The sequence below is a fragment of the Sphaerodactylus townsendi genome, linkage group LG03 (genome assembly GCF_021028975.2).
Source record: "Sphaerodactylus townsendi isolate TG3544 linkage group LG03, MPM_Stown_v2.3, whole genome shotgun sequence".
Taxonomy (NCBI): Eukaryota; Metazoa; Chordata; class Lepidosauria; order Squamata; family Sphaerodactylidae; genus Sphaerodactylus; species Sphaerodactylus townsendi.
Window position 1 is genome coordinate 133,966,106 of NC_059427.1, and position 22,952 is coordinate 133,989,057.

Consider the following 22,952-nt stretch of genomic DNA (forward strand, 5'->3'; position numbering starts at 1 on the left):
TATCTTGAATTATTAACTGAACCCCAACAGAGATGGATTATCACAAGGGCCAGAACCAATACCTTCCATCGGCCATTACAAAGGGTCATTACTTATCCATCCCTCTCCAGGATCGGGTTTGTCCACACTGTAAAAATCAAGTGGAGACTCTTGCTCACATTATTCTTGACTGTCCGAGATATGTGGGCATCAGGAATTTCTCTCCCAGGCTGGCCCTAGACAAATTCGAAAGTGACTCTGACTGTTCTGTTGTGGAGCTTCTGTTAAACAACACAGAAGTCATGCTCTTGGAAAAAGTAGCAAAATTTCTTTTACAAGTGACAGAACTTTCTAAGTAATGTATACTGCTATATACAGTCTTCCTGTCTGCGCTTTGAATGTACTCTTGATTTGTATTTCAAAAATGTCTGGCAACGCTCTAGAACCTATTTTTAAATGCCAAATAAAGGTTGTTGTTGTTGTTAGTGAAACTGTCATACAAAGAAACAGCATCCAATAATTTAGGAAAACTGCAACATCACAGCAGATGAGAAAAACAAAGAAAGAAGAAATACAAGATTCAGTCCTAGCCAAAAAAATGGCATTTCTGGGCAAAGATCTATCCCACCCATCTGGCATTTCTCCAATCTACCCTTGTGTGATCAACACTGAGGACCTTCTAGAACAGGGGTCGGGAACCTGCGGCTCGCGAGCCGCAAACGGCTCTTTAGAGCCTGAGGTGCGGCTCCACGCCCCTTCCTGGGCAGCGTGGGAATCCGCCCCCTTCCCCCGCACAGAGACTACCGCCGTGCCGCCGTCCCCACCGGGGGGACAGAAGAAAGCGGCCTCCGCGCCACCGCCCCCCCCGGGGGGAGAGAAGAAAGCGGCCTTCACGCCACCGCCCCCCCCGGGGGAGAGAAGAAAGCGGCCTCCGTGCTGCCGCCCCCCTGGGGGGAGAGAAGAAAGCGGCCTCCACTGCCTTTAGCAGTCATTTTTGGCTTTTCTTCACCCCCTGCACAGGCATTTTGTAGTGGTGCCACCTTACCTCAAAATTCCAAATGTGCCCACAAGCTCAAAAAACTTGGGGACTCCCAGTAAAGATGAATACAAATTTAGCATCTGAAACTAGACAGTTTACCTTCTATTGAGAGTGATTATAAACTCCTAAGAAAATGAACCTCTGATTTTATTTTTACAAACTCCTTCACAGGACTTTTTATCTGTTGAACAACAGATAAAAATTAACTAGTGAATATTACCCTATACATGTATCTTGATATCCAGTTTCAGTGTGGAATTCATCCCCCCCCCCCCCCCCAATTTTTCAATGGTCTCATGTTTAAGAATTCATGTCTGGAGCTAGAGTAATGATGACTTGCTACTATGATAGTCAAGTAAGAGGTAAGTGTGGAAAAGTGAACGGACACCTGCAGGATTCCCTAATTCACTCTGAATGCTTCTGTTCTCTGCTTTTTAAAAAGTTTGTTAACTTTTCCTGGGTAAAAGGATAAAGCTATTCCTCCCCCCCCCACCCCCAAGACTTTTTTAAAATAATGCCTATTTAAATTCTAAATAAATCTTTAGTAAATAAAATATGTTTGGTCTGGTTGTGGTGGGTTTTCCGGGCCGTTTGGTTTGGTTTCTCATTACTTCAGATGAAAAGGAAGATATTGTAAAACTTCATTTTTCAATGACCTTTTGGCAGTCTCAAATAGGCTATTCTAATACCTTGGCTAAGAAATGTAAGAAGTGTAAGAAATAGTGAGCTTCGTTTTCTGAACACTTTGTAACGGCTTACTTATAGCGTAATGCCATCTTGTGGTTGAATAAATTATATGTTGGCTTGAATTGCTGTAGGGTAAGCAGGTAGTACTGTAATTTCAAGGTTATTTTATTACTATTGGGTAAATTAGGGTTTTGACAGTACTCCTTAACATTGATCATGCAGTGTTTTCTTTCTCAATGGTGGATCATATTATTTTTTCTTAAGAAGAATATATTTGTAGATATTTTTAGACAGAATTTTGACTTGCAGTGAGATTCCTCTAATGTCAGTTCTTTTGTTGTTTTAGAATGTTGCAGACTTGAAGGAAAGGGTAGAGGAAAGCCTCTGGTATGGTAACTGGAATGGCTTGAAAATTATTGCATATTTTTTGTCTTCTCATCATGCTAGTTACTAGCTAATTATGCCCAGAGCTCAAAAGAAAGAGACACAGCACCTGCTTTGGATTCAAGAGATTCCACAACTTTTTAGTAACTACTGCTATATGAAAACAATTTTATAATGTTAATATTGAAAATGCCACCACTTATGGAATTATTTCCTCAATAACAATGAAACCCATTGTGCAAAAAAATACAACACGCTCTAGAAAACTGAGTTGTTGCCAATATGCCTTGCCTGCACTCACTTCAGCATGGCCTGCCCCCTCCGCTTGCATACGTGCACAGCTTTTTAAAAAGTGAGTCATTGCCAATATACCTTGCCTGTCTGTCTGCCTGCCTGCCTGCCTACCGGACTGAACTGGGCATTCCTTATTACAACTGCCCTTCTGTGGGGTTTCAGAAAAGTGGTCCCTGTTTTGCCTCGGTGTCTCTTGTACCCTAGTCTCTTGATCTTGTAGGCCAAGGAAGTTTACAGATAGGAGTCACCAAGTTGTCTTGAATTTAGTTGGGCCTCTGAGAAGCTTCTAACTTTTCCCCAAAATAAAAAAAAGTAAAGGAAACTGGATGCTAAATAGTTTTAGAAGGCAGACATGTTGATCTGCGGTAGAACAACTAGGTTCAAGCATAGTAGCACTTTAGATACCAACAAGATTTGCAGGCTGTGAGCTTTCAAGAGTCAACTTCAGGCTGTGAGCTTTCAAGAGTCGACTTGATCAGATCTGTCTCTCAAAATCTCATACCCTGAAAATCTTATTTGTCTTGTCAGTTTCTACTGGACTCAACTTAGAGTGCTAAGGTAGTTGTGATACAGAGATAATACTGTTTTTCTGAAAACTCCCTTTACCTAGATACCTTCCAAGGTAAGATTTCCCAAGTGAAACTTATGCTGTGAGGGTCATAGCATCAGCTGTTCAGGTTTATGCTGCCTAAGTCTGATACTGGGTGGTCAGAACTTTCTTGATCTATCATGAGCCTAGAGCACCATGCTAAGCCTTAAAACTGTTGTTGCTTGTCTATGTTGATTGACAGTTGTTTCTATGAAGGGAGCTGAATGATTCAGGTTCTGAAAATGAGGCCTTATAATATTGGTGGCCTTCAGCACCATCATGAAAAGTTATGATTTTGGTAGTTGTAATCATGCATGTAGGTATGCGCTATGTTTTATTCTGTGCTGACTTATAAGGTATTTTTCAGACCTGTAAAGTTGTGTTATTTTCCTGAAACACTCATTTTAAGGAAACTATGACCTTTTAAGGAATGGTGGGGTTTAAACAGTTCTGGGTACAGATTACTAGTCTACATTCTCTTCTGGAAAAGAAATAGCAGTTTATGTTTCACTGTCATAATTTCATAGTAAAAGATCTTCTTTCACAACTAGAATATTTAATCTGATAGTGCTGAAATCCTAACATTTGCTTTGGAACTCTTCTAATTCCTGATAGAACAGCTCATGTGGTTTTATTAACACTGTTTCATGCCACTGACTCATTCTTGTCTTCAGTTATTATACCTGTGTACCAGGGACTCTTGGAATAGATCAAAGAGTTGATGTAGCATCTCAGGCCTGGGTTTTAACTAGTAGAATGTCCAGATAATTGCCAGACAGCTGTGTCTCCTGCACCTTTATTACTCTGTCAAGCCTACTTTGACAGCCTTTAACAACTTCAATAGATTTTTATTACAGTCATGAATATATGTGATTTCCCATAGAAGTTACTTGTTATGGAGAAACAATATCAAAATGAGAAAGAGACTTGCTCCACTTTGGCAGGTTCTGGCATTGGTACATTTTAGAATTTTTTAATAGAAGTTTTTCAAGTGACTGATTAAATTCATAGTGGTAAATTCATAGTTGTAAATTATAGGTAAAGGTAAAGTTTCCCCTTCAGTCGTATCCGACCCTGGGGTACCACTGCGAGCAGTGATTTTATAGGCAAGCCGCTTTTGTGGGGTAGTTTGCCATTGCTTTCCCCGCTATTCTTTACTCTCTAGCTATGAGCTAGGTACTCATTTACCGACCAAGAAATGGATGGATGGTTGAGTTGACCATGAGCCAATTATAGATACTGGAAAGACAAAGAGGTGCTGAGTAATACAGATAAGTACATGTGATCATTGAAAATGATAATGAACTGCTGGAAACAAATGATGGAAGGTGTTATTGTATTAAAACGATAAATTCAAGAGAGAACTTAAGCCATGTCCCTAGTAGTTAGAGGGCTGTAGCGGAGCTTGTCCTACCTGCTAGTCCAGAGATAACCAGTGTGACCATCTGCTTACTGTTTGAGTCTTGGAGGTGAAAATCCAAATGGTTTTGGCTGGAACAGAAGCAAAAAAACAAAAACAAAAACAGGGAGCTTCAGGTTATTCCCTACCCAACTGACTTATTAGGAAAGCTCTAAGCATATGATAGGAAAGTTAGTCCCATCTGTATTTGTGGCCATAGAAACAGACTTTCAGTAACCATGTTTGAAAGCCTCTCCCAGTGATTGCTTAACTCCTCTTTCTATTGGAAACTGAATCCAAACAGCATCTCTTTCCCAAAACAAAGAACCATTTCTCCTGGTGTTACCTGAAATGGTGGGAGTCCTTTTTAGAGTGGGGGGATTAGTGAGAGCAGACTCTTGCCTTAGCAAAAGGTCAGACAAGCTCGAGAACTTTGTTGCCTATGTATACCAAGCTCAGCTTTTGCAAGAAATCTGTAGGAGAGCAGAATAAAATTTAGCAGATTTATTCATAGATAATAGGGGTACACAGGTACACAATAATCAAAGCAGCTGAACACAGACATTCATAGTCTTAGGATATAAGCAGTGTTGAGAGGACAGGTTTGTAATAGATAAAGGGAATTGGGGAATGAAGGTTATAGTCACCTGATCTTGAAGTGGGAAGGTTCGATGAACAGAGCTGAGCGACCCTTTACAAGCTCTGGTAGAAGATAGAACAACTCATTGGAGCAGTATCAACAGACAGAGAGCTGCCCAGAGATATTAAACACTGGCGACTGGGAGATGGGCCTTCTCATAGGGAGAAAAGGGATCCTCAGGGTTATAGAGAGTGGCCTTTACTCTCCCAGGACAAAGGGGAATCTTTCCTTTCTGGGGAAGACCAGAGACAGACATCAACCTTAAGTGTTGAGTTGTTAATCTGATGGTTTGAGTTTTTAGCCTGATGGGTTATGCTGGGAGGTGGGCAGAGTGCTGAGTCATAACTATAAACCAACAGCAATATAAATAAGGTGGTTGTCAGAGAGAGATTAGTCAGAATCTCTTGGGTTAATACAATACTGGCAATACTGGGGCAAATACATTAACAAGTATTTTGTCTTTGCAGGGTGGATAGTCCAGGGCTGGAGATGGGAATACTTTCCAGTGAGAACCAGCATGGTGTAGTAGTTAAGAGCAGGAGGACTCTAATCTGGAGAACTGAGTTTGATTCCCTGCACTACCACTTGAGCTGTGGAAGCTTATCTGGTGAACTAGATTAGTTTGTGTACTCCCAACACATGCCAGCTGGGTGACCTTGGGCTAGTCACATTTCTTCAGCGCTCTCTCAGCCCCACCTACCTAACAGGGTGTTTTGTTGTGAGGGGGGAAGGAAAGGAGTTTGTAAACCCCTTTGAGTCTCCTTACAGAAGAGAAAGGGGGGATATAAATCCAACTCTTCTTCTTCTATGCAGGAGCATTGTTTTATTTTAATCCGTTTAGGAAGGGTGTGAGGCAGGTATTTTGGTAAGGCGGATATAGGGAAGTACAGGTCCAGACAAGAATTACTGTGCTTGTAGGTACAGTTCTCCGCATTTTGGGCAATGGCACTGCTAGGTGGCCAAAGGGTTGGCAGGATGGGTAGAGACTTCGTTGTCTTAAAACATAGCCCCCTTGGTCTGGTAACACTGGCTTTTCCTCATGTCCTCAATATAGAAAAGAAGGTTGTTTAGAAGACCACAGACGGCATCTTCACCTGGTGCATGCAGAATGCAATTGGGTTGCTAGTGTCATAGGGGTACAGTTTGCCTATAACTTGTCAGTAGTTGGTGAAAATCATTCTGAAAATCAAAATTGGTGAAAGGTCGGACCATATTTTGCCCTTACGAAGCTGGACTTGCTACAAAACTGGAGGTCTGCTTAAAAAGTTGACAATACATACTGAAAGACTGCATGCTAACAAGTGACTGTTCAGAGTCTACTTTCTATAGCTTTGTGTGGTAGTTCCCCCCACAGGATGAGTGGTTGGATCAGTTTTAAGAAAATGAATATAGTTCTCTACCCAAAAATACATACATACATACATACATACATACATACATACATACATACATACACATACATACATACATACATGCATGCATGCATGCATGCATGCATGTATACACACAAATATATATATATACACACATACATATACATGTATACGTGTGTGTGTGTATGTATGTACATATACATATATACGTGTGTGTGTATATACACACATATACATGTATATACATGTAAGTATGTATGTGTGTGCGTCTGTGTGTGTGTGTATGAGAACAATGTGAAAACATTCAAACTGTATCCAAGTTATTTTCATTACCCCAAAAAATCTCATGACAGAAAAATGTCCTGCAACAAAATTTTAATATTTGGTCATTGTGTTTCACAGCTTCACATTGTGTTTCACAGCTTAATATTTGGTCATTGTGTTTCACAGCTTCACATTGTGTTTCACAGCTTAATATTTGGTCATTGTGTTTCACAGAATTTGTTTCAGATGCCCAAAGATTTGACACACAGTGTCAAATAAAGTGGAAATATTTCTTTGTTTTGATTCCCCTCCCTCTTTTTGCATTTTTTTTATCACTGACACTAGTTATGTAGAGCATTATGTCATCTTTCTGTGAAATGAAGGCTATATTTCTCCAGAGTAAATTTAGTTTTTGCTCAAAGTTCTCCTTTTTGTTCAGCCAGTTATGGTATATTTCACAGATGGATTAGGGAAAGCAAAACTATGCAAGCTGAGAGAAATGCTTAGCATTTTCTCATGTTGTTATGCTACATTTTATTTTCTTTGTGTTTCTCATATTGTTCAATTTAGTTAGTTAAACTTGAGTTTTGCTTTGACAATTCAAGACACTGGCTTCTCTTCCTGATACTTATGGTTTCTGTGTTTGTATGTATTGTCTTCAAAATTGCAAATAAGAACCAGTTTATCCTTCAGTATTTTTAAAATGTCACTAACCCTGCATAGATAGATATTACTAATTCATGGTGCATTGAAATCCATTATTTAGATTTCAGCACCCCATATTTAAGGAAGCAGGATATGACAACAGTATCAAAAGAATTTCCCGATTTTTTTTGAAGAAGGGAAAGTGAACAAGCAAGAGCACACAGTCTTTTTATTGGTATGACTTTCAATAGTTTTAATTAAAAAGTAGAACAGATGTTTGACTTGTGTTCACACACCTCTGAGGCTTAATTGCATCATAGTTCTCAGTAAAAAGCACAAACAGTGACAAACAAAAAGAAATGAGGTGTTGCAATACTGAAAAGTTTGCACTTTCTTACAAACATTTCAGCACTGAATGAGCACACAAAAATGGTCACAGCGTCTTACACTTAATCTTCTGCGTTATTAGGAATAGTTTCTGCTTTCATGATGATTGTTCAGACATGACTGTCTAAATAGTTTTATTGCCTTTCATTCTGAAATATAGGGAAGAGGTATCATTACACTGTTTTAAAAATATTTTGAAATTGTTTGGCAGTACTTGATACTGAGCCCTTAAGCAAGAGCAGCCAACTAGCTTTCCTTCTGTCAGCACTCACCTTTTTGACAAACAGTCATAATAAAATCCAATTCCTATTCTAACAAATAAGTGTAACAGATAATCAGCCTAATTTCATCACCTTATTTACTTCAAAGGGATTCTGATTTCTGTGAAGACACTCTTAAAACGTCTTCTCACCTCTGTCTCACCTCTTACATTCCCCTTTGATGGTTGTGGATGGCTAGGCTTACCAAAATTTTTTTTTCTGAAAAACATTAAATTATTCACAGGGAATTTTGTTTTTGTTTAGTACTATTAAAGAAGTGAATGTGATTTAATGGCTTAAGCTTCCTTCCCTTCGGCCCACTGCCCACATAATGTTTATGATCTCCGATCCATTGTGAAGTGAGTAAAGGCGGTTTCCCACTCCCTCCTCCCCCCCCCTTTTACATTCAAAACGCCCTTTCACTTCTATATTGTGCTTTAATCATGATTCAGCTTTACATTTATGTTAATACTTCATGAAACTCTTGCTAACCAGGGTTTGCAAACCCGCTACAAGTTTCGGTTGAAAGAGGCTCTGTTTGCAGTTAACCATGATGAGCACAACATATATATGTAATACTATGCCACAGGTAAAGCAAATCATGAGAAAAAAGGGAAGGGAGTAAGATGTGGCAGAAACACATGAGCTCATAGCATTCTCAAAGTCTCTGAACCGTGGTTAGGAGGCTGGGGATTTTACATTTGCTCTGGGCATGTTTTACTTTTTACTTGTCACCACCTTCCCCAACTGTATACCTATTTTAAAACTTGTTTTCTACATTTTGTGGTTAACATACCTTGTGAACTTTTTAGGTCACAGGTGCATCTTAGTTTTCCATTTCCAATATACCTACCAGATAAGCTGGCTATGCGGTTTGAAGTTTCCTATTGCACACCCCACTCTTTGCCCTTTTGGCCTTCTAATGCTGGCATAGTTAACTTTATGCATGAAGAAAAAGAGAATAGAGTTAGTTTTTTAAAGACACTACAAGAATATAGGCACTAGAAATACATATAAATCTATATTTCATTATCAATGATATATATTGAAAAAGCAATATATTCTTTATTGATTATATTTCCAATATTATTTTACACATTACTGCAGACCTATGCTAGATAGCAGAGCCTGAAAGTCTGATCCCTGGTAAAGTGTTGCAAAAATTAATCTGAGATGGTGGCAAGGGGCAGATCCATAAAAATTGATAGGCAGGACTGACTAAAATCAGAGCCTGGCTATGGAAAACAATATGGACAAGATTAGGAGAGGCCAAGTTTGATTCAATATAAGAACAGTATCACACTGCATAGGAAGCGAGATCCACCAAGCAGTTTGTCTATAATCTTTCCTTTATTACTTTTTAGAAGTTCTTTTGAGAAAGAGGCTTTTATTTCAGATTTTATAGAGAAAAATTGAGACTTGACCCATGGCACCTTCTTAGGTGTGCAACTTGAGGCATATATTTGGTACATGAGTGTAAAAGAGTTGAATTATTGGATTCCATATGGCTAATTTTTACTGAATCAGTATTCAGTAAATTCCATTTTATTGATTAAAAGACACGAAAGACCTTCACAGACCTTTGAAGTAGATTCTTGCCAGTTATGTTCTAAACTATGTGGAACTACTTATGCTGGAAAAATGAACAGAATACTTGTATTGGCAATTATCCTATTTAACAATTTGTGTGTACATTGAATTTTACTTAAAGGACAGTTGCTGTTCCAACCAAATAGAATTTTGGGTGATTTTTTGGAACTCTTATCTTTCCCTGTGAGAATCACCATTCTTTATCTTTCAGAACATTGTACAGAAGAGAACTATTCTCACAGCAACTGAAAGGCTGCTATCTCAAATACTGGAAGCTGAGTTTCAAGATTTTTTTCTTTGGCTCGAATTACACTTTGGCCATATTTTAATAAACAGGGAGTGGTTAAATATATTTTAAGCAATTAATGTATTTGATCACTTAATTTGCAGTTCGAGATGAAAACAAAAATGATGGAAGCTAGAATTCATGAAGAAAAGCTAAAATTACAACAGAAGCATGATTCAGATGTTCAGAAGGTATGTTGAAAAATTCTGAGTGAATGTATATAATACAATACTGAATGAGAAAAATCAATAGTAAAAGTTATTCTTTGTTTCTGATTATTGAATAATTTGAAAACCAATGGGAATGGGATGTATAATGTGTGGGAATAAAGAAAATCTTTATGGTGCAGTATAGGTATTCTACAGCAGTTTCTTCAATAGGTTCCATTGATTTAATTTAAAAGATAACTAACTGCCTGGCATTGCCATGGCGATCACATTGTGCAGAAATGTGTAAGCCTGTGTATTTGTTCATACAAACAAGAAGTAAAGCCTTGCATTTGAACAGTTCCCAAATCATTATCATTGAATCCATCATGCTCTGTAGCATATCGGACAACAAGTGCTCTCCAGGATTTCCAGTCCTGGGCAAGTGTTTCAACCTCTTCCCAAATGCCTTTCCCTTAATGTCTGCATTTGCAAGAAGGAAGAACTCTGCCTTGGGTCATCCTCTGTTGCTAGTTTTCCCCAGTGACTACCGTATTTACTCGTGTATAAGTCGACCCGAGTATAAGTCGAGGCACCTAATTTTACCACAGAAAACTGGGAAAACTTATTGACTCGTGTATAAGTCGAGGGTGGGAAATGCAGCAGCTACTGGTAATAACATCACAGCATCACAAGCTGGATGGGGGGATTGGTAAAGCTGGCACTGCCCATGGACCTTGTGATCCATGGGCAGAGCAAGCTTCATGGGGATGGAGGGTGGAATGGGAAAGCTGGCACTGTCCATGGACCCTGTGATCCATGGGCAGAGCAAGCTTCATGGGGATGGGGGGATGGAAAAGCTGGCACTGCCCTTGGATCACAGGTAGCCTCTCAGAGAGAGGGGCACTCCAGCCTCGGATTTTGTTTGGGTTTTTTTTAAGCATAGAAAGGGTCCCTTTCTCGGCTAAAAAAAAATGCCCAGGTTGGAGTGCTGGAGGCACTTCCAGGGGGATGGAAGGCCACCGCTGCTGCCATTCTCCCCTCTGCCTTCTCCCTGGGGCAAAGGGGGTTACCTACTCGGTGCCCCCCCCCCCCACACTTACTTTAACAAACGGAGCAGGCTGGAGAAAAGACCTTCCTCTGAAGGCTGCAAACTGCCTGGTGGGAACTACATTTCCCAGGATCTCCTGGGAAATGTAGTTCCTGCCAGGCAGTTTTCAGCCTGAAAGGGAACAGAGGCAGGCCTTTTCTGCAGCCTGCTCTGTTTGCTAAAGTAAGCTTGGGGGGGCACCGGGAGAAGGGGGAGGGGGAAATTTTCTGCCCCCCCCCCCCCACTGACTCGCGTATAAGTCGAGGAGGGCATTTTTCAGCCTTAAAAAGGGCTGCAGCGGGCTGCAGCCTTAAAAAAAAAAACTCGACTTATAGGCGAGTATATACGGTACTTGTGTAGGGAGAAAGGTAGACTATTGGGAGTGGAAAAATCTGCAAGATAAGACCTAGTAGACATGTTTAGAGGAACCTTTAGAGGGAGGTTGTATTTTATTTTTTGGTTGTGAGCTGCTTGAAGACTTTTGCGTTTTGAAATACAGACTAAAAACTGGAGATAGGTTGATCCTTAGCACCATCCGATGCTTGTTGGTCCTGTAAAGTGCAGCATGGCAGATAACAATGTTTCCCAGTGTATTAATTATTAAAACAATTCCATTGGCATATAAAATCCTCTTGTTATTAAGTAGATCTTGGATCATGATTCCTTTTTCGCTATAAGTTCTTAAAGTCATTAGTTTTTTCCCCATTAAAAGTGTTTTCAAATGACTGAGCTAATTTAGTTTAATTAACTTCTAGACTTTCATGTGATTATTTTAAATGAGCATGAATTTGATGTTACAGTGTAGTCTTTTTGTTCCTTTACTGTAAATTATTTATCTTGCAATATTTGAAATGAGAAACTTCCAGGTATTAAACTGAGTCACTCTTCCGTAATACAGACTGCTCTCAACTGCAGTTGCAGTTTAATGACTAGGAGTGTGTAGCTGAGTAACTCTTATAGGACAAACAAGGGTTAATTTATACTTGTTATGTGTAGGGAATTAACAGTACTGAACATAAATCAGTAGATGATGTTTGACACTGAAGTTTGAAACATCATACTCTCCAAAATATCTGAGTAAGTCACACTTGCTGGTTTTTCTAAACTATTGAAGGTGAAAGTATGAAATATTTTTGAAAGAGTAAACCAACTAAAAAGCCATTTAAAATCTGCTTTTAAATATGAATAAAGGCAAATTAATGGGAGAACATACAATACAGTAAGTGAAGCCAAATGTTCTTTGATATGGAGTAGCAGCAATATTAGGAGTGGGGTGTTGTGGGGGTTTCCGGGCTGTATGGACGTGTTCCAGTAGAAGAAGAAGAAGAAGAGTTTGGATTTATATCCCCCCTTTCTCTCCTGCACAGTAGCATTTTCTCCTCACGTTTTGCCTGTATCTGTGGCTGACATCTTCAGAAGATCTGATAGTAGTAAAGCAAGTGGAGTGTATATACCTGTGGAATGATTACTCTCACACAGGAACTCAGACATCCAACTGTTCCTCTCTAGTGCTCAAGGGTTTGATGGAGCCCAGGTCTGCTTTTTGGTAACTGTCATCATATAAGTTGTGTGGTGGCAGCTGGTCTGGGCTTCGTGTGGCATTGGCTTCTGTCTCAGTGGTAGTAGTAGCCTTGCGAGTAAAGAAGAGCTTGGATTTAGACCTTTCTTTTCTCACCTGTAAGGAGTCTTAAAGCAGCTTACAAATTCATCCCTTTCTTCTCCCTTGTAAGGTAGGTGGGACTGAGAGAGTTCTGAGAGAACTGTGACTGGCCCAGAGTCACCCAGCAGGTTTTATGTGGAGAAGTGGGGAAACAAACAAAGGTTCATCAGTTAGAGTCCATTGCTCATGTAGCGGAATGGGAAATCAAACCTGGTTCTACTGATTAGTCCACCTTTTCTTAATCGCTACACCATGCTGGCTCTCAGCGAGTTAAGTATTCTCAGGTGTGACCCTCTATTCACCACATTTCACAGTGACAGAGTAGTTCTTTGATCTAGCCTGTCATTCCTTCCCAAGGTGGTCTCTCAATTCCGTCCTGACCAAGACATAACAGTCACTTCACACATTAGATCTCAAGAGATGTTTATTATTTTATTTATACTATAAAAAGAGCTTCCAAGAAGGATAATGCTTTATTTATCTGCTTCTCCTTTCACAACAAGGGCAAGTTGACTTCTGCACAATTGCCCTCTTGCTGAGTAGTAGCAGTGATGGGGTTGGCCTATGCCACTACAAAGGTGGCATGACCTTTTCCAGTTAAAGCTCACTTGTCCAGTGCTCAAGCTTCATCAACAGCCTTCAGCAACAAAGTCTTCCTTGAGGATGTGTGCAAAGTAGCCATGTTGTTGACTCCATCCACATTTATGAAGCACTATGTGATCAATGTGGATTCCAAGAAAGAGGCAACTACGGGGAGAGCAGTTTTCTACTGATCAGCCCACACCCTTCTCCATGGTAAGCGAGCTTGCTATTCTCCCATGAGGGACTGCACAAAAGCCACAAAGATGAAAACAGGGTTGCACTTACCTGTAACTTTTGTTCATTGAATGGTCTTCTGTGCCAGGCACACATCCCTCCACCCTATCTCGCTGTTGGGTGTTCTGCTGCAAGAGCTAGTGTTTTTCATAGCGGTGAAGATGGGACTGAGGGAGAAGCAATCCTCCTGCTCCTGTCATGTGCTGATTTGGATGGGAAACACTGGTAGAGAGGAACAGGAACATTCCAGCAACTTGGAAAGATCTAGAAATCTGGAACTGCCCTTTCTGCATGCACAGTCCATGTGTGCTTGCACAGAAGACACTGGATGAACAAGTTTCAGGTAGCAGTCAATAGCACAGTCTGTTCCCAACTACAGCAAGTGTGTGTGCATATACTGTAAGGGGAGGAGAAAGAGAGGTAGATGAAGAAGGGAGCTGCTTTCCCATCCAGTGCTGACGTATGTATGTTTGTGCGTGTGTGTTTATGCTTGTGTGACTCCTATTTCACATGAAAAAGAAATCAGAGAGAAGCTGCTGTGGTAGCTTTCAAGGGAAGGATAATGAAGTAATTACTTGGAGGATGACTAGAGAGGTACTTTGCTTGGAGAGTGACTGATTGCTTTCAGGTGACCTTCTGCTCCCCCTTCAGTGAAATGTAATCTAGTATCCTAGATGAAATAGCAATATTTTTATACATTTCATGGTGTACCTTGAAGTTGATTATTGCAGATAATGACAGTGGGCAGGGTTTTTTTTTTTACTGACAAGAGACAAAACATGAAACGTTTACCCCGGGCAATATAAAATATAGAAAACCTTATTCACAAATGTCCTGTCTGGAAACACATCAGTAGATAACTGTGACTTGAGTAGAACATAAGAAGAGCCTTGTTGGATCAAGCCAAAGACTCATGTAGTCCAGCTTTCAGTTCACATGGTGGTCCACCAGCTGCCTCTGTGAATCCTACTGAAGATTGGGGAATGTGGTGTTTATAAAGGTGAGATGAGGCTTTGGCCAGTGACTGTGATGGTTAAAAGAAGCATTATCCTACAATTTTGGAAATCCACTGGAAAGCTTATTTCACATATGTATAGTAGTCTCCAAAGAAAAGGTTTGCAACCAAAATTGTTGTCTTTGGTTTTACTTTGAAACTTTTTGCATGACACAGCAGACTCTAGATGAGATGTCCTGTGGTATTAGAAAATAAAGAACCTTTTTATTTTTGTTTGCAGACAGAATACCCGGCTTTTAGTTCTTTTGTAAAGAAAACATTTCATCTTGAATATTTTCTTCCTTGTGTTCATGAACATTCTTTTCTTTTCTTGCTGAGTTCCCAGAGGATTTTAACAGAGCATTTAGCAATAATACAGTTACATTTTAGTTTTTTTTCTTTTTTTGCAAAACTTGTTAAGAGTTTAAAATTCTTTTCATTATGGATGCAGGGATGATGATTCCTTGGGAAAATAAGTCATTTCAAAATCAGTCCTTTATGCAATATTTTTTTTACCCCCTTCAACCCACAAAGGGCATCAATACTCAACTGGCATCAATACTCAACTGGGAGAAATAAAAACGGCTGAGACTATTGTCCTGTTTATATCAGCTGAATTTGTCCTCTTCTTATTTTGCATTTCCGGGCTTTAAAGCGCATTCTAAACTTATGTATGCTTACTATGTGTGAGAGTCCAGCACACTTAATGGTGCTTTCTTCACATATAAAAATTTCACCCTAACTCCTGCTTATGCTGGGCTGTATTCTGCATTATGTCTCACATTACTGTAGTATTGCAGTTTTACTGAACACTCATAATTTTCCTCTTGCAGATTTTGGACCGAAAGAATAATGAAATTGAAGTACTGAAGGCTCTGTACAAAACAAAACAGAATGAAGCTGAGGAGACCATTCAGAAACTTGAAAAAAAAGGTGATGCAGCACAAAACTCTGATTCTCAGTGGCATGACGTTCCATGCAATTAGGCCTTGGAGGCACACATTCAGCTCTTGATAAGGAATTGCTCTTATGCCTGGTCCTGTCTTGGAGTAGCCAGCATGAGTGATTTGACATCTTGACCTTTCCTGCTTTCTTCAGCCCCAGGCTCTTGCAACCCCTTTAAAAAGGAAGTAGAAAAAGGCTGCTGGAATTCTTGCCAAAGCTGCTGCTTGGAGCTCGGTTTTTTTGTGCTATCTGGAGTGGGGTGCCTTTGCACTTGTTTGTTTGTCCCACTGCTTTCTTTCCTTCACTTCTTTGGTTCTTCTAGGCATTCATCTTCATATTTACCAGATGCACTTAGAGGAGGCAAGGAATTGTGCCCATTAGCTTTACCTCTTGATACTTTTGTGATATCTGTGCAGCAGGCGTCTGCTGCGAGCACTTATGCACATTTATTTGTACACATATAACCTGTGGTGGAATTCAAATAATTTAACAAGTGGTTGATTACAAGCACCATTTTAACAACCTGCTGAATCCCACCACTGCATATAACCACTTCTGTGATTGCAGTCCTACTCTTTTGGGACTCCAGTTGCATGGAAAGGTTATTGCATACCCTTGCATGTATGTAGGAACTTGTAGATATTGGACTGAACTTTGCTACTATTATTGTCCATTGGGGATGGGCCCAGTAGGTGTAGTCTATCTCCATTCTTTTATTTTTTTAAATGTGTACCAGGGATAGGCATCTGTGAGCAGCCTGAGTAACTGGGCTTCTTCTACTGTTCTGAAAGACTTACAATTTATGGAAGATAGTGGCTAGTCTTGAGGAATAAAGGAAATCTCCACAATCAGAGACAGCAATCCTCCAAATACCTGTGTCAGGAGGCAAAATTATCCTTCAGCTTCTGTGTGCTGTTGTTGACCCTCCATGGTAACTGTTTGTCCAGTGTGTGGGAGTCAGGATGCTGGACTAGTTGGAATGCTGGTCTGATCCAGCATGGCTCTTCTTTTGTTTGTTGAGGTATTTGGTGAAGGTCCAAAGCACTGCACTGGTAGTAGTGCATCTAATGGGTTTTGAAATTCTGTCACTTGAACAGCAGGCTTCCATGTGATATGGCAATCTGCTTTTTGAAACTTAGTGGGACTTCAAAAACTGTTTATGATACACTAAATAGAAATCGTACTGTGCCTAAGATGCTCTTAAAGTTCTTTGGCTCCTAAACTCTGTATTAAAAATACTTGTGTTATATTTTCACACTTATAGGGAGGAAATATCTGTAAATAGTCTGAAGGATAGCGTAAAAGGAAGATAATTAACATTCTGCTTCTTTGTGGTAATTTTTGCCCATTAAAATAATTCTTCTAAGTGAGTTCAGCTGAAGTGCTCATTTGATTATATGTTGCCAGATGGAATCAGCCCAAGATAATCTCATGTATCAGTTTTTCTCTGTTTTTTTTATTTTCTGACAGTTCAGACGCTTGTTCGTGAATCACAGTTCATTAGAGAAACTAAGGAAAAACAGATTGTGGAGCTGAAAAAGTTATGTGAGCAAAGTACAGATTCACTAAACAATGACTGGGAGAAAAAGGTAATAGATATTTTGTGTTTTTCATTGAAAATGTAGGGCGACATATTTGTGCCTAGATTTCATTTTGATACCCAGCTAATAATCTTGTTAAGATTAAGTATGTATTGTACCATACTAAAACTGATATTTTAATCTTACTTGGTTCCTTTTTTGAACATTTTCTGTAATCTTTCTACTTCTAATGTTTTTTTAAGAAGAAGAAGAAGAGTTTGGATTTATATCCCCCTTTCTCTCCTGCAGGAGACTCAAAGGGGCTTACAATCTCCTTGCCCTTCCCCTCTCACAACAAACACCCTGTGAGGTAGGTCGGGCTGAGAGCTCCGAGAAGCTGTGACTAGTCCAAGGTCACCCAGCTGGTGTGTGTTGGGAGTGTACAGGCTAATCTGAATTCCCCAGATAAGCCTCCACAGCTCAGGCGGCAGAGCTGGGAATCAAACCCGATGCCTCCAGATTAGATACACAAGCTCTTAACCTCCTACGCCACTGTGTAGGAGGTGGTTATGATTTAAATAATGTAAACATGCACATTGTGTATCTTAATGAATTATTTTTGTTTAGCTTTAGAATAAACATTTATATAAAAATACATGAACTTTTAAAACACAAAAGCATCTTCTAAACTGACTATGCATGTATTGTCAAAGGCTTTCACGACTGGAATCACTGGGGTGTTGTGTGGTTTCCGGGCTGTATAGCCGTGTTCTAGTAGCATTTTCTCCTGATGTTTTGCCTGCATCTATGGCTGGCATCTTCAGAGAATCTGATGGTAGTAAAGCAAGTGGAGTACCTATACCTGTGGAATATCAAGGGTGGGAGAAAGAGCTATTTGCCAGTTAACCAGTGTAAAGGGTGCAGTTAGCAAGCTTGATTTGCGTGTGTTGGGTGGGATCCACCCATTTAGCATGTGAGTAACCATGAAGATAGCATAATCAATTAGTGAGGGCATCTGCATTGTAGTCTAAGCAGATTCCCTCACTAATTGATTATGCTATCTTCAATGTCAGGAGAAAATGCTACTAGAACACGGCCATGCAGCCCAGAAACCACACGACACCCCAGTGAATATGCATGGTTATAGCTGTTGAATTTTTGAATTTTGCATGATCATTTTCTAGAAACAGTGATATATATTCAACTATGAAGTTTTTCCAATTGAACAACATTTCTGATTGCAGAAGAGGCTGTAGTGATTTATACCGATTTCCTCCCTCATGCAACAGACTCACATTTTGTCCATTAAGGTGTTCCTCAGAGTTCACTGTACCCTAGAGGGAAGAAGGAAAGTCATGTTCCATTAAGTCTTTGAGGACAGCTATCCTGTGCCCTGTACTGGGTGGGACTGTTCCCCCATCAAATGTTACTTCTGAGCCACTGTCCTTGCAATCTCTGCACTGCTGGTGCATCTCCAAGTAACAAGAGACAGAGTGGAAGTTGACAGATGGCTCAGTATTAGCTGTCCTGTGCCTGCCCTTGCATTGCCCTCTACCCTGACCAATGTGCTGGCCACTGCCCTAGCTTGTACACATTTTATTTTTTAAAAATTGTATATATGGAGCAGCTCCTGGTATCCTCTGCAGTGATGACTGGGCCCAAGTGAATCCCTGTAGTGTCCGCTGCCAGTTTAACTGGCATGAGTGTCACTGTGCATGGACAGTCAACATTTTTTTAAATTGGGGAGAGGGGAATTTAAATCCCCAATGTATTTTTTAACTTTTCAGATTTTTCTGCTAGCTCAAGGAGTACCCCAAGTTTTCAGGGGGAAAAAATCTGTTTAGTGCCAGTGTGGTCCCAGTCTGTGGATTTAAGTATCCACAATGGGAGTCACATATCACTATTTGGTATACAGAATATTGTCATTGCTTGTCAAGGTATAACAACAAGCCATGCTTAAAGATGTGGAAGAGATAGCAAGGAGATATTGTGGCTGTGCTGTCTTTCTTTTTAATTAAAAAATACATATTATGATGTAAAAGCAGCATACATCTCAAATTAATATACAGGTGCCTTTAGAATAGAATAGAATAGAATAGAATAGAATCTTTATTGGCCAAGTGTGATTGGACACACAAGGAATTTGTCTCCGGTGCATATGCTCTCAGTGTACATAAAAGAAAATACATTTGTCAAGAATCATAAGGTACAGCACTTAATGATTGTCATATAGGTCTAGTAAGCAATCAGGAAACAATCAATAGTAATAAAAACATAAAATGTAAAATCATAAAATAAAATGAAATGTCAGCACAGGCTATAGTCATACAGTCATAATTGGGAGGAGATGGGTAATAGGAATGATGAAAAAAGTAGTGCAGTAATTATATAATAAATATATAATAAATAGTTTGACATTATCGAGGGAATTATTTGTTTAACAGAGTGATGGCATTCGGGAAAAAACTGTTCTTATGTCTAGTTGTCTTGGTGTGCAGTGCTCTGTAGCGACGTTTAGAGGGTAAGAGTTGAAACAGTTTATGTCCAGGATGCGAGGGGTCAGTAAATATTTTCACAGCCCTTTTTTTGACCCGTGAAGTATACAGGTCCTCAATGGAAGGAAGGTTAGCAGCAATTGTTTTTTCTGCAGTTCTGATTATTCTCTGAAGTCTGTGTCGATCTTGTTGGGTTGCAGAACCAAACCACACAGTTATAGAGGTGCAGATGACAGACTCAATGATTCCTCTGTAGAACTGTATCAGCAGCTCCTTGGGCAGTTTGAGCTTCCTGAGTTGTTGTGCTTTTTTGATGACATTTTTGATATTAGGTGTCCATTTTAGGTCATGAGATATGATGGAGCCTAGAAATTTAAAGGTCTCTACTGTTGATACTGTGTTGTCTAGTATTGTGAGAGGAGGTAGGATGGGAGGGTTTCTCCTGAAATCTACCACCATTTCTACGGTTTTAAGTGTGTTCAGTTCTAGATTGTTCCAGTGGCACCACGAGGCTAGTTGTTCAACCTCCCGTCTGTATGCGGTTTCATCGTTGTCTCGAATGAGACCAATCACTGTTGTATCATCTGCAAATTTCAGTATTTTAACAGATGGATCATTTGAGATGCAGTCATTGGTATACAGAGAGAAGAGAAGTGGTGAAAATTACATGCAGCCTTGGGGGGCCCCTGTGCTCATTTTACAGGTGTCTGATGTAATTTTTCCTAGCTTCACCTGCTGTTTCCTATCTGTTAGGAAGCTTGTGATCCACACAAATATGCTCAGGTACTGCTAGCTGATTTAGTTTGGTTAGAAGAATGTCCGGTCTGATAGTATTGAATGCTGAACTAAAGTCAACAAAGAGGACCCTTGCATAGGTCTTTGGCGATTCAAGATGCTGTAGGATATAGTGCAAAGCCATATTAATAGCATCATCTGTCGATCTATTTGCTCGGTATGCAAATTGCAAGGGGTCCAACAGTGGATCCACTGTTGGTTTTCAAATGGTACATCACTAGCCTTTCAAAAGTTTTCATAACTACAGATGTTAGAGCAACTGGTCTGTAGTCGTTCAGTTCCTTGATGGAAGGCTTCTTCGGCACTGGGACGATAGTGGAGTGTTTGAAGCAGGAAGGAACATAGCACATCTCTAGTGATTTGTTAAGATTTGGGTGAAGATGGGGGCCAATTGGACAGCACAGACTTTTAGGCAAGAAGGTGTTATCTTGTCTGGGCCTGGTGCTTTTCCAGGCTTCTGTCTGTGAAATAGATCTTGCACTTCCTTTTCTGAGATCACCAGGGGTTGTAAACCCAATGAAATGGGTTCAGTTGTAGGAAGTTTGGCTATTGTTGGTGCATCTGAGATAGAGGTTGTGGAGAAAGGTGACTGTAGATTGTTTTCAAACCTACAGTAGAACACGTTCAGGTCGTCTGCCAATTGCTGATTTCCTTCAGCTTGGGAAGGTGGTTTACTGTAACCGGTGATATTTTTGAGAGTTTTCCACATGTTTGCTGTTTCGTTTGGTGAAAACTGATTTTTTAGCTTTTCAGAGTAGTTTCTTTTTGCTGCTCTGATCTCCTTTGTTAATACATTTCTGGCCTGATTGTACTGCATTCTATCACCCTTTCTGTAGGCCTCTTCTTTGGAACGACGTAACTGCTTAAGTTTAGCTGTGAACCAAGGTTTGTTGTTACTATATATACGCAAGTTCCTGGTTGGTTCCTGGTTCCTAGCCTTTAATAGCCTGCATCTGATTGCGAACAGTAAAGTTGGATGGAGTGTTCGTGGCTTTAACATACATCGTAAAGATGCAAGAGTGGAACAGCAATGTTTAAGCAGTTCTCCTTCAGGGAAGATTGATAATTTGCTTTAATATCTCGTGACAAAGCTAGATACCTTGAATATTTTGTAAAGATAAGTTATGATTGGTTCATACCACCAGTACCAAAACAATGACTTGTGAAATGGGACTGTCTGTTCAGTCATGACTTCGTATTAATTTTCTGGCTATGAAAATGTAGAGTTGCTTTGTGTTTAAGCCAAAATACTATCCTTTGTAGACCCTGTACCCTTACAGATTGACTGGTAGTTTTGGTAGCTTGCTTGAGGCAAAGGAAGGGGCACACTAATTTTTCCCAGTTCTCCAGCACTTCCCTGATTCTTTTTCTATTTTTGTGGGTAAATTGTCAGAGATTTTTTACCTGAAGTGACTGGTAGATAATTTCTTCATTTTTCTCTATACATATAGCTCCATAATACTGTGGCGGAAATGGAAAAGGACAAGTTTGATCTTCAGAAGAAACATACAGAAAATATCCAGGAATTTCTGGAGAATGCAAATGCACGCCTAAGTAAAATGGAGGCAGAATATTTGGCACAAACCAAAGCAACTGTAAGTGTGTTAATGTAGTGTGGTTGTTTTCTTAATTCATGTGTAGCACCTTTTAATTTTTAATAGCACCTTTTAATTTTTCTTGACATACTGTATTATACGAAGGTACTACTGAATGAAGAGTTGAGGTAAAATGTTTTTTCTCCCTCAGAGGGGAGGACATCTTGATGGTGATTCTCACCATCCTCTCAGGGAGGCAGGAATGACTTTTTTCTCCTTCCGGTCCCCTTTGTGGGAGTCAGCCATCCTTCGGTTCTTTTCCTGCCTCATCAGAAAGAACATCTAGAAAGTAGCCTTAGCCTGCTATCTAATTCTAGCCCGCTATCCAGTTCTATTCACTCAACTTTCAATCCTTCTCTTTACTATTCTTACCTAGCTTTCATCTTACCTCTCTCTCACTTCCTTTCACTGTAAAAAATGGACAATGTAGCTGGGGCCCCTCAAGGGTGATGACTGAATGCAACCCCCAGCTTGCCAGTTGTTTCTTTTTTCATCTACTCAAGCCATGGAGTGAGAAAAAAGTGATGGATTGTTCTCAATGATGGAATAAGAGACTTCAATCTCAGCAGAAGCAGGAGAACCTCCAAACCATGCTGTCACAATCCCAAAAACTGAAACAAACTCATGTGTAAAAACAGCAGTTTATTCAGGATTATGGATCTTCTCTGGACAAAGACAGAACTGACTTTGCCTGTGCAAAGTCCAGTAATTAAAACAGCTTGCATCCCCCATCCTGGGAAAGTGCGCCTAAAAGTAACTGTTAAAGATAACAGTGAAGATGCCCAGCCACTGACCTTGGTCAGCACCTGGGAAGTGAACTCATACACAAGAAACAGTCAAAAGGCAGACAGTATTGCAATCAACCCATTCTACCACCCCCATCTTACAGAAAGCAGCAGAAGCAAATCCCCAATTCTAACAGGCCTCCTGACACATGCATACATTGTCCCAAACAAGGCTACTGGAGCCGTGGCCTGCAGTGAACCCCAACAGAATTTGGAAAAGTGGGCCAAAAATGCTGCTTGCAGAAAACTCCTTCCAAACAGCCAACCTGCTTTAGTCTGTTGGCTATGGGTGGCT

The 22,952-nt window shown here is 40.0% G+C and overlaps 1 protein-coding gene across 6 annotated transcripts in view; it reads left to right on the forward strand.

Annotated features, from left to right (window-relative positions):
* Positions 1 to 22,952, forward strand: part of CEP112 (centrosomal protein 112) — a 282,423-nt gene that overhangs the window by 44,982 nt on the left and 214,489 nt on the right. For all 6 annotated transcript variants that reach the window (XM_048491015.1, XM_048491020.1, XM_048491019.1 and 3 more), the window contains exons 9-12: positions 9,921 to 10,007; positions 15,356 to 15,455; positions 16,938 to 17,056; positions 21,729 to 21,872. In XM_048491015.1, the coding sequence (XP_048346972.1) occupies positions 9,921 to 10,007; positions 15,356 to 15,455; positions 16,938 to 17,056; positions 21,729 to 21,872 (450 nt within the window). The remainder of the gene's footprint in view (positions 1 to 9,920; positions 10,008 to 15,355; positions 15,456 to 16,937; positions 17,057 to 21,728; positions 21,873 to 22,952) is intronic.